The 12,482-nt window shown below is 41.9% G+C and overlaps 1 protein-coding gene across 1 annotated transcript in view; it reads right to left on the bottom strand.

Annotated features, from left to right (window-relative positions):
- Positions 1 to 12,482, bottom strand: part of LOC133139922 (cilia- and flagella-associated protein 57-like) — a 30,768-nt gene that overhangs the window by 14,210 nt on the left and 4,076 nt on the right. The window contains exons 2-10 of the mRNA XM_061259399.1: positions 10,417 to 10,727; positions 9,984 to 10,234; positions 6,246 to 6,405; positions 5,132 to 5,278; positions 4,903 to 5,045; positions 3,528 to 3,693; positions 3,262 to 3,375; positions 1,951 to 2,163; positions 1,274 to 1,450 (exon numbers count right to left, since the gene is read on the bottom strand). Of these exons, the coding sequence (XP_061115383.1) occupies positions 1,274 to 1,450; positions 1,951 to 2,163; positions 3,262 to 3,375; positions 3,528 to 3,693; positions 4,903 to 5,045; positions 5,132 to 5,278; positions 6,246 to 6,405; positions 9,984 to 10,234; positions 10,417 to 10,727 (1,682 nt within the window). The remainder of the gene's footprint in view (positions 1 to 1,273; positions 1,451 to 1,950; positions 2,164 to 3,261; positions 3,376 to 3,527; positions 3,694 to 4,902; positions 5,046 to 5,131; positions 5,279 to 6,245; positions 6,406 to 9,983; positions 10,235 to 10,416; positions 10,728 to 12,482) is intronic.

Raw genomic sequence — 12,482 nt, 5'->3', positions numbered from 1 at the left:
TATTATTTAAAATAAGCAATAAATATAAACATCAGAAATTGCTTGCATCAGGTTATTCATTTATTCATTCATTATCCTAACCCGCTTATCCTGAACAGGGTCGCAGGGGGGCGTACATTGGGCGAAAGGCAGGAATACACCCTGGACAGGTCGCCAGTCCATCACAGGGCACACACACCATTCACTCATACACTCATACACTCATACCTATGGGCAATTTAGACTCTCCAATCAGCCTAACCTGCATGTCTTTGGACTGTGGGAGGAAACCGGAGTACCCGGAGGAAACCCACGCAGACACGGGGAGAACATGCAAACTCCGCACAGAGAGGCCCCGGCCGACGGGGATTCGAACCCAGGACCTCCTTGCTGTGAGGCGGCAGTGCTACCCACTGCACCATCCATGCAGCCTGCATCAGGTTATTGCATCAGTTAAATAGTGTAGCTCTCTCTGCCCCTATTTTGAACAGCAAACTATAATTAATTTGATGCATCCAAAATATACTGTACACCTCTCCAAATGCAAGACCCACCCTCCTTTCCTATTCACAATTTCAAAAAATTCCTAAAAGTTTTCAGTGTAAAAGAATATTTTTTTCTGCAATTGAAATATTGATTGACTTATTTTAGTTTTGTTATCATGTGTGAACCACAGCTTGGATGATTCTGCCCCTAGTCCCGAACTATAAATATAAAAAAATGCTATGATGCAATCAATCAGAAGGTATAGCAACTTGCTTTTCTGACCCACCGATTAATATATATTTATTTCCTTGGACTCTACTGTTTACAAGCTTGTGCAATACCCTGGGCTATAATGCCAAACCATTCTGGTTATTTGTCCAGCAGATTCCCCATTGCCTCCCTACAACTTTAACTAATGTTGCTGTGCCAGTCAGCAGAAGATGGGGTGCCCTCTCTGGGTCAGGTTCCTCTTAGTAAAAAATACACTCAAATGTAATTGAATTCAATCAAATTGAAAAGAGTAGCCTGTTGGCTAGTGGCTGAGGTACATGACTGGACCCAGAAGGTTGGCGGCTCAAGCCCCAGTGTAGTGAAGACAAGATCCTGGGTGTTGGGCTCTTGAGCAACGTTGCTCCACAGGGGATTGACCCTTGCGTAATCAACTGAAAGTTGCTTGGATAAAAGCGTAATCTAAATAATAAATAATTAATTAACCCTTTAGATACAGCTAACAGTATTTGTTATAAATGGAGCTTGCATTCCAATTTTGTTTGAGTATGTGTGTACTGTGTTGACAAATTAAAAGTACCTTGGCGATGGGAGCAGTATGGCCCTGGCCCTGGTACTGGAAGTTCTTCTGCTGAAACGAGGTACATGATATGGCAAAAACGGTCCCTGCAGTGGTGCCACAGAATAGCACTCTCCCTGAGCGGGACAATGCAATTGTTGTGTAGGCAATGTCACCAGTTAGCACTTCTGTCAGGATCTATGAAAAAGAACAAAAGCAATGTAACTATAACCCTGATAGACATGGAGCACACCTGTGGTCCATGAATTAGAATACCCAATGTAAAAAAGTACAAATGGAAACAAATGCTGTGCACTCTGTAAGATTTCCCCATTCTGATGGTATCTGTATGATTGCATGCACTGCACTACTGCCACACAATTGGCTGATTAGATAATCGCATGAATAAGTAGGTGTAAAAGTACAAATGTTCCTAATAAAGTGCTCGGTGCAGAAAGATATGATCTCTCACTCATTCAAAATCCGCTGTTACACAGTATAAAGGTAAACTGCCAACACTTACAGTTTATATAAGCTGTGAAAGTGTATTTCTAACCATTTCAACAAATGTAATGATAGCATCATGTGGATTTTATGACATAGCCTATATATTTTTTATTTCAACATTAATGCTTGATTGAGATAGCTGTTTCTCAATCAACACACTTCCAAGAAAAAAATGACGATACATTTCATACCTTAGTTTGATGAATCTCTTTTAGGGTAAAGTCTGTCCCCACAACAAAGATAGTCCTGCCATCAGGGGATACAGCAACACTGGTGTACATATAAGATGTATGGACAATCTCTGACTCCAGCTTGCCGCTGATGGTGTTCCACTCATAAACAGCACCATCCATGTCAAGCGATACCAGCTTTCTGTCATCTTCATTCCAAACAATGGACTGAACCTGAGACACAGCATGCATCATCTTGCAAAAAAATATTTTGCCATTTTGCCCAAACCATTAGTGTCATACAGTGCTGTCCAATTTTTATTTTGACTCAGTACTCCTTTAATTTGTGGGTATTCATATCAGGTGAACCATACGGTAACTGCAGTCCATTTTGCAAGACAATTAAGCGACTTAAGAAACACGCCCAAATGAAGCGGGACAGCAATTGATTAGCTTAAGTAACGTGAAAAATGTTTTAAAATGAATTAGGATTTTTAAAAGTGGAATTTGGAAAAAAAGAAGCCCAATGTCACATTTTATAATTGGACATGGCAACATTGTACTGGATCATGATCCAAAGCATACCACATCTTTGAAACATGGTGAAGGTAGTGTTAAAGGTTGGGCATGTATGGCTGCCACTGGAACTGGCTCAATTGCCTTGTTTGATGAGGTGACTGCTGACAGCGGCAGCAGCAGGATGAATTCTGAAGTATACAGAAACATGTTCTGCTCAGATCCAAACAAATGTCTCCAACCTCTGCTTCATTTTACAGCAGGATTATGACCCCAAATACACAGCTAAAGCAACAAAATTATTTTTCATGGCCAAACTGTGAAATGTTCCAACTGAATACGCATTCACTAGGTATTCACAATACAAGCCTGGCAAGGCATCGCAGGTTAACCTGCATCTGGTGATGTCGGTGAGTTGCAGACTTCAGGTAGTCATCAAATCTAAAGGTTTTAGCACCATGTGTGAAACATGACGACGTTATTTAAGATTTTGCTTTTGGTCCCCCATAATGGGGGAAATATGTATAGAAAGGATTGTAATTCCTACATGGTTCACCTGCTATGGATGTAAATACAATGCAAATTAAAGTTAACCGTCTGGACTTCATCCTCATATGTATTGTTTCCTCTCAAATCCGATCTAATGGAGTAGAGCCAAAACAAAAAAATGTGTCACAGTCCAATTACTTATGGACCGCACTGTACTGTATGTTTCAGCATTCATTCATGTCAACAAAACAATAATCATCATCAACCTGACTCTTAATCAGATTTCTTTGTTTTTCTGCAAACCTTTTTCTGCAACTCCAGTCTCACCTTTTTTTTGTGATCCTTCAGATTCAGGACATTTTCAAATGTTATTGTGGAGAAAACATGAATGTCGGTCCCACAGACAACTGCAAACATGTGTCCCCCATGACTGAAAGCACACTGGGGGGAGAGGGAATTGCACAACATGGATTAATTAAAGGAAACAACCATCTTTTAATATAAATGTAGATGTAGGCCCATAGGCAGGAATAGCAAATTCTGCCAACACACAAAATAATGTGTGGAGAGTTTGCCCTCCCACTGAGGCACACCTCTGTACACCCTGACAAAGGGAATTCCTTGAAGGTTCTGAAGTCATCAATAAGCAAGTTCAGCCAAACCAGCTTTGTTAAGAAGACGACCAGGATGGACAGTCCAGTGGGGTGCAGCGCTATGCTTAGAGGCACCTCAGCAAATCCCTTGTAGAACTCCAGCATTCTTGGGAAACAAAGGTGATTAAGATAGAAAATCAGTGTAAGCAGATGATACCCAGCTGTACATATCAGTCAAACCTGACACTATGGGGGGACTATATACAGTGGGAGCAATAATTATTTGATCCCTTGCTGATTTTGTAGGTTTGCCCACTTACAAAGAATGGAACTGCGTAGAATTTTAATCATAGGCACATTTTAACATTGAGAGACAGAATATCACAAAATAATCCACAATAACAACATCATATAAATTTTATAAATTTATTATCGTATTTTTGCATGAAATAAGTATTTGATCCCTACCAACAGCAATAATTCTGGCTCCCACAGACCAGTTAGTTTTCCATTAAGAAGCACTCCTAATCTCAACTCATTACCCAAAACACCTGTGTCAACTCGTTACATCATTATGTAGCTGTATAAAAGACACCTGTCCACACAATCAATCAGATTCCAACGTTTCCACCATGGCCAAGACAAATTTCGGGCGACAACCTCCTTCCCTCAGTGAGAGCACTGAAAATGGGTCGCGGATGGGTCTTCCAACATGACAATGACCCAAAACATACGGCCAAGGCAACAAAGGAGTGGCTCAAAAAGAAGCATATTAAGGTCCTGGAGTGGCCTAGTCAGTCTCCAGACCTAAATCCCATCAAAAATCTGTGGAGGGAGCTGAAGCTTCGAGTTGCCAAGTGACAGCCTCGGAACCTTAAGGATTTGGAGAGGATCTGCAAAGAGGAGTGGACTAAAATCCCTCCCAAGAGCTGTGCAAACCTGGTGAAAAACTACAACAAAGGTTTCTACACCAAGTATTATATTGTTCTATGGATCAAATACTTATTTCATGTGAAAATATGATATTAAATTTATCTAATTTATATGATGTTGTTATTGTGGATTATTTTGTGATATTCTGTCTCTCAATGTTAAAATGTACCTATGATTAAAATTCTACACAGTTCCATTCTTTGTAAGTGGGCAAACCTACAAAATCAGCAAGGGATCAAATAATTATTGCTCCCACTGTATAAACACTTCTGTAATTTCTACATGGTGGAACCAAAATGTATAAAAATGCCGTTTAATAAAATCTGAGAATTTTAACCACATGTTAATTTTGTGATTCCAAATTGTAACACATCAGAGGCAAATCAAGACATAATGGGTCTTTGTTCCAAACATTATGGAGGGCACTGTATGTTGACCTTACCTGCTCTCAAAGTTCCAGATGCGGACAGTGCGGTCCATAGAACAGGTGGCCAAGAGTGGTTTCTGAATGCACGTGGATAGACCAATGATTGCACCACAGTGGAAGGAGTGGGACAGGAATACAAACTGGGGTTGGTCCTTCCCCTTATAAAAAACACAGCAAAGGCCAATTTAGCCTTCATTCACTGACCATGGGGACATCAGCACCTTATGAATTGAATTGAGCATGCTGATTGGCACGTTACCAAGTCGATAGTGTATAGCTGTCCAAGGCCAGTGCTGATTGTCAGGCTTTTCTGTGATGGACTAAAACACAGGGAGGCAATCTCCTGCTTCTCAGCTTGGATGCAATCGTTACGATATGGATCAAAGGGGATCTGGAAAATATACATACAGAAACACTGAAATCTACAGATTTCTGTCACACAAGAGATGAATATGAATATGAATAACACATTGGGCCCTATTTTCCGTCCGGTATTTTAGAGACGATCCCGACCACCTCAGGTAACCGTGCCCCAAAGTGGGAGGAGAGCCACTGCTCGGGATGTGTCAATTAAGAGCTAGCAGTGCATTGCTATTTTGGTGTAGCTTATTGAAATTTTCCATTCATACGGGGCCTCCATTTGCCTATTTCACTCTTTTTCTTCATCTGTAATGAGAAGAATGGCATATCGCAACTTGAACAATCTTTTCATTTAAACTACATGACAGTTAAAATGATAGTTACAGTACTACTGGCACAAATTATGGATAGACTGAATTTATAAATTGTGTTAGACAATTAATGTAATATTTTGCAGCAATTTCTCTCTTGAGCATTGAGCCTTATGTATCTGACTTTTTACGAGAACTAAACTGCACAGTGTTTCCATTTTGCCATTACTGTATGTGCAAGTTATTTCCTTCCTAGCTAATTTAACATCATCGCGGTGTTCTCACTATCAAAGAGACTGATATACAACAAATCCATGCTATTTTTGTTCTTTTTTGTCTGGATTCTTTTGGCAGGCTGCATCGTTAGGCAGTCAAAAAATAAAGTTCACACATTTTTTAACAAGTTTAAAAAATTTTAATAAAAAGCAATCTTGCTTTAAAATTTGCAGAAAGGTCTCATGTTTCTGTACCATTTAGAGTTCAGGTTTGCTTTCGATCACATACAGATTAATTGATTTAAACGATGGGTTCCGAAATCTTTGCACCCCTATTTAGACAACAATCATCAAATGGGAGAGACTTGTGAAAAGACAGACGTGTACACAGGTCCTAAGTTATTACAGTTCAAAATAGGTTTGCTATTTCTGAAATCAGGATATTCTATTGAAAAAGAGAAAACCATGGTACCTGGATCTCTCTGGATATCCTGTAGATGTCCTTATCATTTGACTTTTGGAACAAATAAACCAACCCTGGTCCAGCAGAGCAGACAAACCCATTGCAGTAGGAAGTGATGGCTGTGACTTGGAGATGCTGAGTAGATTCTTCCTTCTTCTTCTCCACTATTCTAAAAGAGTGAAATAGATTACAGGTCTGTCAGTAATTTTTACACTTTCATTATAGAGTCAATGATGCTTCCTCACGAAAGCTTTGTATATTTAGGGTCTGATTTTGTAGCCTGCAATGCGGTTTAAATCCACTGTATGTTATAGTATCTCCACCTGTGGCGAAATTCTGAAAAGCTAATGTTGCAATATCCAGTGTATACAGCACAGTCATGTATTGTACGAGTGAGTCATTTCAACTTTTTAAATAATGTGTTAATGAAAGTAAGATAATGTGCCCTCCATAATGTTAAGCACTGTAAAACCCCACAGCTAACCCAATGACGGAATTTAGCGGGGGCCGAAGGGGGTTTTGCGTGCTTGTCCTTCTGGCGTTGCTGGAAGAACATTAGTTGGGTTAATTATTATCCTCCGTACAAGAACAGAGCACAATTATATTTAAGAATATACTGGGTCCGTTGCCATGGGTCGGATATGGATTGACCTGCCCCATATCCCGCTTATAGCTGGCCAGAAACGGATCAGTACAATTCTTAATATTCTCCGTTCTCAAACGGGGCCGTATTGTACGCTTAGTGGTTACTATAGTTTTACTCGTTTATCTGACTCCATTTAAAATATAATTTAGCAATTTGGGTTTGCAACTTACGCGGACCTCGGGAGCGATTACATTCGACTTGTACCTGCGCCATCATTACTCAATAGATGCTCCCGGGATTAGCATTACTGGTGAAATCTCAGTTCGGTGGAGAACTCAGAGGCTGAGGGTCCAATCAACACAATACATGCAAACCTGCCATGATATTTGCGAGCACAGGTCGGCGTAGCATTGTCTGGGCTCCTTAGAGCTAATTTGGCAGGAACCAGCCGTAACGCCCATGGGTTCCCTTCGCACCAGATTACAAGAGGCTTGCGTCGCCCGACCCTTTAAGGGACAGAAATTGCTGGCCTCACAACTTAGAACTATCACAGGTGTACCGCCCCGCCAATCGGTCGGTCTTTTGGCCACCATTTCCCCCTGAGTATTTCAGTTGTAATTTAGGCTGAAAAGGTACAAGATGAATTAGAGTCATGGAGATCACGCAAGTTACAAACAAAATAGTTTATTCGCAGACAGGTAGGTTATTAGCTTTAGAATATCACAATCAAGGATAAAATATACAAAGAATAGAGATAGAGTAAATTATCATACCTAGCCTGCTTGGACTACACACAAACACAGAGTATAGAATATGCCGTATGGAAAGTCGAATACGATCTTCCTGATACTTACATACATACATACATACATACATACATACATACACAAGACATGTTGTGTGGGAAGTCGAATACGATCTTCCCAGATTGGTCTGTCTCCCTTGCTTTTATGCCAAATCATACGTTTGGAACCAGGTGGCAGTGCCATAAATCAACCTGGAGGGGTGGTCAAATCTGGAATTTAGACCCCCACCGTTGGGGGTTGTTGAGTAGGGAAAATGAGATGATTACCAGGAGAGGACGTGTAGGTTTCCCTTGGGATACTGAAACTATAGTTTATTAAATTCCATTTGGTATGAAATGTATCTCATCCGATTCCTTGATTTTATCAGATCACATCCATACCAAACAGATTACCCTTATGTTTTATTATGTTGCAGTTATCATGAAACTTCCCTCCTGATTATCCATTTTACATGCAATTCCTGTTACCATTACATAAGACTTAATGCAATAATACAAGGATCACATGGGCAATGCTTTCAAGGTGTTACCGGGTCTATTTACTATCTTAATAGCAGTTTTGAATATTTAATCTAAGAGAGCAGTCACCGGTGTAATGACAGCAGTGCCCAAATGAGGGCACTGTGGCATTGTCCGGAGTCTTCCCCCTTGGAAGTGACCAGGTATGGGGTCACAGGGAGGTCACCAATGTTTGGGAGGATTCTTTTCCCATGACCCAACTGGCCTTGGACCACTCATACATCTTAACTCCCCAACAGGTAGTCTAAACAACATTGGAACCCCAGCTCTCAGGCCCCTCACACATGGCAGCCCTTCCTGACCTTAACCACCATGCTACAGGCCGCCCCATCATATCTATGAATGCTGTAGTTGGGAGTTTTCATGATAACTGCATTATGCTGTAAATATGTCTTTGTGCCTCTCATGGTAATATACCTTTGGGATAAACCTGATTTGGGTGAATGAAAGGAAAGGAGACATCCCAGACTGTTTGGTTTCTTCTCCTTATCTCCGAAATCCAGGCCTTAGAGTTCTTGACCCTAAAAGTGAGTCATCCATCTATAATTTACAGCCAGGCCCACCAGGCAGGGGGCTAAAACACATGGCTTCTACAGAGACAACTTTTGCCCAGTTTCCCCTCGGCTCCTGAATGGTTGTGATATCAAAGGTAGACTGTTACAAAAACTAGACCATTACACCAGTCGCACTGAACCAATCAGAATAACACCAAACATCACTATATTCTGACCTGGGATTATCATGAAACATCTTTATGCCCTCTCCAATACTCCTGTACTCAAATCCTGTAGGAATGTGAGAAAAGGGGGGCCTCCAGGGCCCAAGAAGGCGCCTCTAAGAATCCTTCTCTAGCTCTCCCCCACAGGCATGTGTGCCAACGGTGGGGGCTAACAATGTATGCTCCAGGAGAGGGAAGTCAGCAAGCTGACCAGCGCATGAGACCAAATGTTACTTATGACTGGCTTACAGCACAAAGACCCATAATTCTTTTATTTGCCTCTGTACTCCATTGTGATTTGTCGTTTCAAAAATCACATGTGTTTAAAGTGCATATTGTCTAACACTCAAACCACTCTGTCTTGCACCAACAATCATTCTCCGGTTGAAGTCACTTCGAGATCACATTTCTTCCCCATTCTGATATTTGGTCTGAAACAGCTGAACCTCTTGACCAAGTCTGCACGCTTTTACACATTTAGTTGCTGCCACATGATTTGCTGATTAAACATTTGCATTAAGAAGCTGGTGCACAGGTCTACCTAATAAATGAGTTACTGAGTGTATGTCCAATCAATTACATTTTATGACAGGTGGAATCAAGTTCTAGACACATCTCAAGGAAAATCAAAGCAAACAAGATGTACCTGACCACAATTTGGATGGTGGTCAGGGACAAGATGGTGGTGGATGCAGCTGGATAAAATGTGGGTATAACTGATGTGAAGGTGGATGAGGGAATTTTGGAGAAAGAGCTTGGTGGGAGTCAGGTGCCAGGGAAATTGGGAAATTGTAAAGACTATGAGTTTAGGAATGGGAGGGTTCTTTTCAGAAATAAAATAACTTTTTGAGACTCTTTGAGATCTGTTTAGCATCTCCATATTTTGCTGTACGTTATGCTTTCAGATTAAGTTTTGCGTTACTGTATTTTAAATGTCTTTTAAAAAGTACCATGAACACTGATTTGCATAACTAATCATCCTTAACTGATGATCAGGACGAGAACTCCAGAAAGGAAATGTAATTTTTAAATGATTGTTCAACAAATTGCTTGATATGGGAGCACTAAATTGTTCTCCAGAAAGGCAGATCAAAGTCCTTCCTCATTGTACTCTCTTACCTTTCAGATTCCTGTGTGGTTCTTAAGTCTGTCTTCCACTGCAGGTCTTGATACTTGAAGAGCAGGAGCTGCCCCTTGTCTGTGCCCATAATGATCTCATTCTCTGATACCCAGTCATGTGACAAATAGTGGTGGGACTCCTGCTTCTTGGTGTTAGTCTGTTTCAGGGCTCCCTCAGCGTAACTGAAGAACTTGAACACACCATGTGCACACACAAAGATCTGTGTATTATTCTGAGGATTGAAGCTCACCTGTATAAAATAAAGAATTCAAAAATAAAGACAAATTTACTACTGAATGCATTATATCATTATTCATTAGCATTACAACACCCAAATCAGGTAGGTCCTTAGCTCACATAAAACGTACCCTTACAAACAATAACTTGAGGCTCGTAGGAGTTATTTTGCCATTGCCTTTACTGTCTACATACCTTACAGATGGGAGTGGTGGGCCCACCAGTTTTAACAGTGCAAACTAGCTTACTCTTCTGCCAAATCCAGAAAAAGAGAGTCCAGTCTGGTCCTCCTGACTGGCCAATCAGGTATTGAGAGTCATGGGAGAAGGCCATGCAGACAAACACCGGAAAAGGGCCTTCTCCACTCAGTACCTTCCTCTTCCTTATATAATCTTGCTGAAGTTCATAAACTGTGATGGTACCCTTCTCGCCCCGTTCTGACACAGCCAGATAGAGTCGGTCAGGGCTGATGGCCATGGCCAGCATACCTTGACTTTTCTCGGTTGCTGTGTAAAAATGTATGTAGTTGTGTATTAAGAACTCATTCTCCACAATTTTACAGTAAACAGGTAAAGTTTAGGTAAGCATCAGATTTGGTAATTTGGAACATTCAATGGAAACTTTTTTGATGAGGGATTTTGATTTGTTGCACAATGATGGTTGACAAGGTTACACATTGCATGGCTTTTAACCCTCCTATTATGTTTGGTGTCAATTTGACCCCATTCAGTGTTCGACATCTCTTAAAAACCACATTAGACTCTTTTTTTTTTTACTACAGAGGTGGATAGGTATGTTTACCTGGGCAAACTCGCATTTAGCCAGGTTGACGCAGTACTGGAGAAGCAATCGAGGGCTCCAAGTCAGCATATATGTTTAGGCCAAGTGTCACTAAACACCACCACGTCGTCAAGGTAAGCCGCACAGCCTTCAAGACCATCCAGTACCTTTTTCATAAGGCGCTGAAAGGTAGCCGCTGCAATTTTAACCCCGAATATGAGCATAAGTGATAAATGCTGAAATTTCACGGGCATACTGAGTTAAGGGCACCTGGTAATAACCCGTTAGCAAATCGAGCTTTGTAACAAAGGCCGCTTGCCCGACTTGATCCACGCAATCCTCCATTGTGGCAACAGAAAACAGTCAGCCTTTGTAACCGTGTTAACCTTTCGGTAGTCAGTACAAATTCGGAAACAACCTGTCTGGTTTATTTACCAACAGACAAGGCAAAGCCCACTCCAACGATGTTGGTTCAGCAATGCCATTGTCAAGCATATATTTTATTTCAGCCTCTAGATGTTGCAGTAGGACCACAGACAGAATGCCCAAATATGAGTTTGTTAGGGCTGAATACTGTGAGTGTGCTTTCTTGAGCAACTTCTCAAATAGCCAACATCAAGACTACTTGTGACAAGACTTGATGTATCCGGCTACTCTCTTCCCATGGCTTTTCCTATCATTCCTACGCTGATGACACCCAACTCTTCATTTCCTTCCCCCCCGACACCCAAGTCACCACACGGATCTCTGCCTGCTTGGCTGATATCTCTGCGTGGATGACTTCCCACCACCTGAAGCTCAACCTTGCCAAAACTGAGCTTCTCTACATCCCTGCTAAGTCCTCTCTGTCAATCAACCTCTCATTGACTGTTGAGGACTTTCCTCCTCCCGTACGGCAAAGAATCTTGGGGTGACTCTTGATAACTGCCTCACCCTGGCTCCACAAGTATCCTCCACTGCCAGAACCTGCAGGTTCTTTCTGTATAATATACGCCATATCCGTCATCTCCTGACTGAGAAAGCCACCCAGCTCCTAGTCCAGGCGCTCGTCATTTCCCGCCTGGATTACTGCAACTCCCTCCTAGCCGGTCTCCCAGCGTGTGCCATCAAGCCCCTCCAGCTGGTCCAGAATGCTGCAGCCCGCCTGATCACCAGTCAGCCCAGGTCGGCTCATGTCACCCCGCTTCTCATTGGCCTCCACTGGCTTCCTATTGCCGCACGCATCCGTTTCAAGGCCCTAGTGTTGGCATTTCAGGCTGCTAAGGGGACTGCCCCACCTTACATACAATCCCTGATCACTCCCTACTCCCCAGCTAGACCACTCCGGTCTGCCAGCTCTGGTCGCCTTATGGTTCCCTCTCTACGTGCACCTGGCGGTCGAGCTGCACGTTCACGCCTGTTTTCCGTTCTGGTTCCTCAGTGGTGGAATGACTTGCCTACCACTGTCAGAACAGCAGAATCCCTCCCCCTATTTCGACGCA

Source organism: Conger conger, chromosome 11, assembly GCF_963514075.1.
Source record: "Conger conger chromosome 11, fConCon1.1, whole genome shotgun sequence".
In the NCBI taxonomy this organism is placed as follows: Eukaryota; Metazoa; Chordata; class Actinopteri; order Anguilliformes; family Congridae; genus Conger; species Conger conger.
Note: the sequence above shows the minus strand (reverse complement) of the source record. Positions and strands in the feature narration are given on the sequence as shown.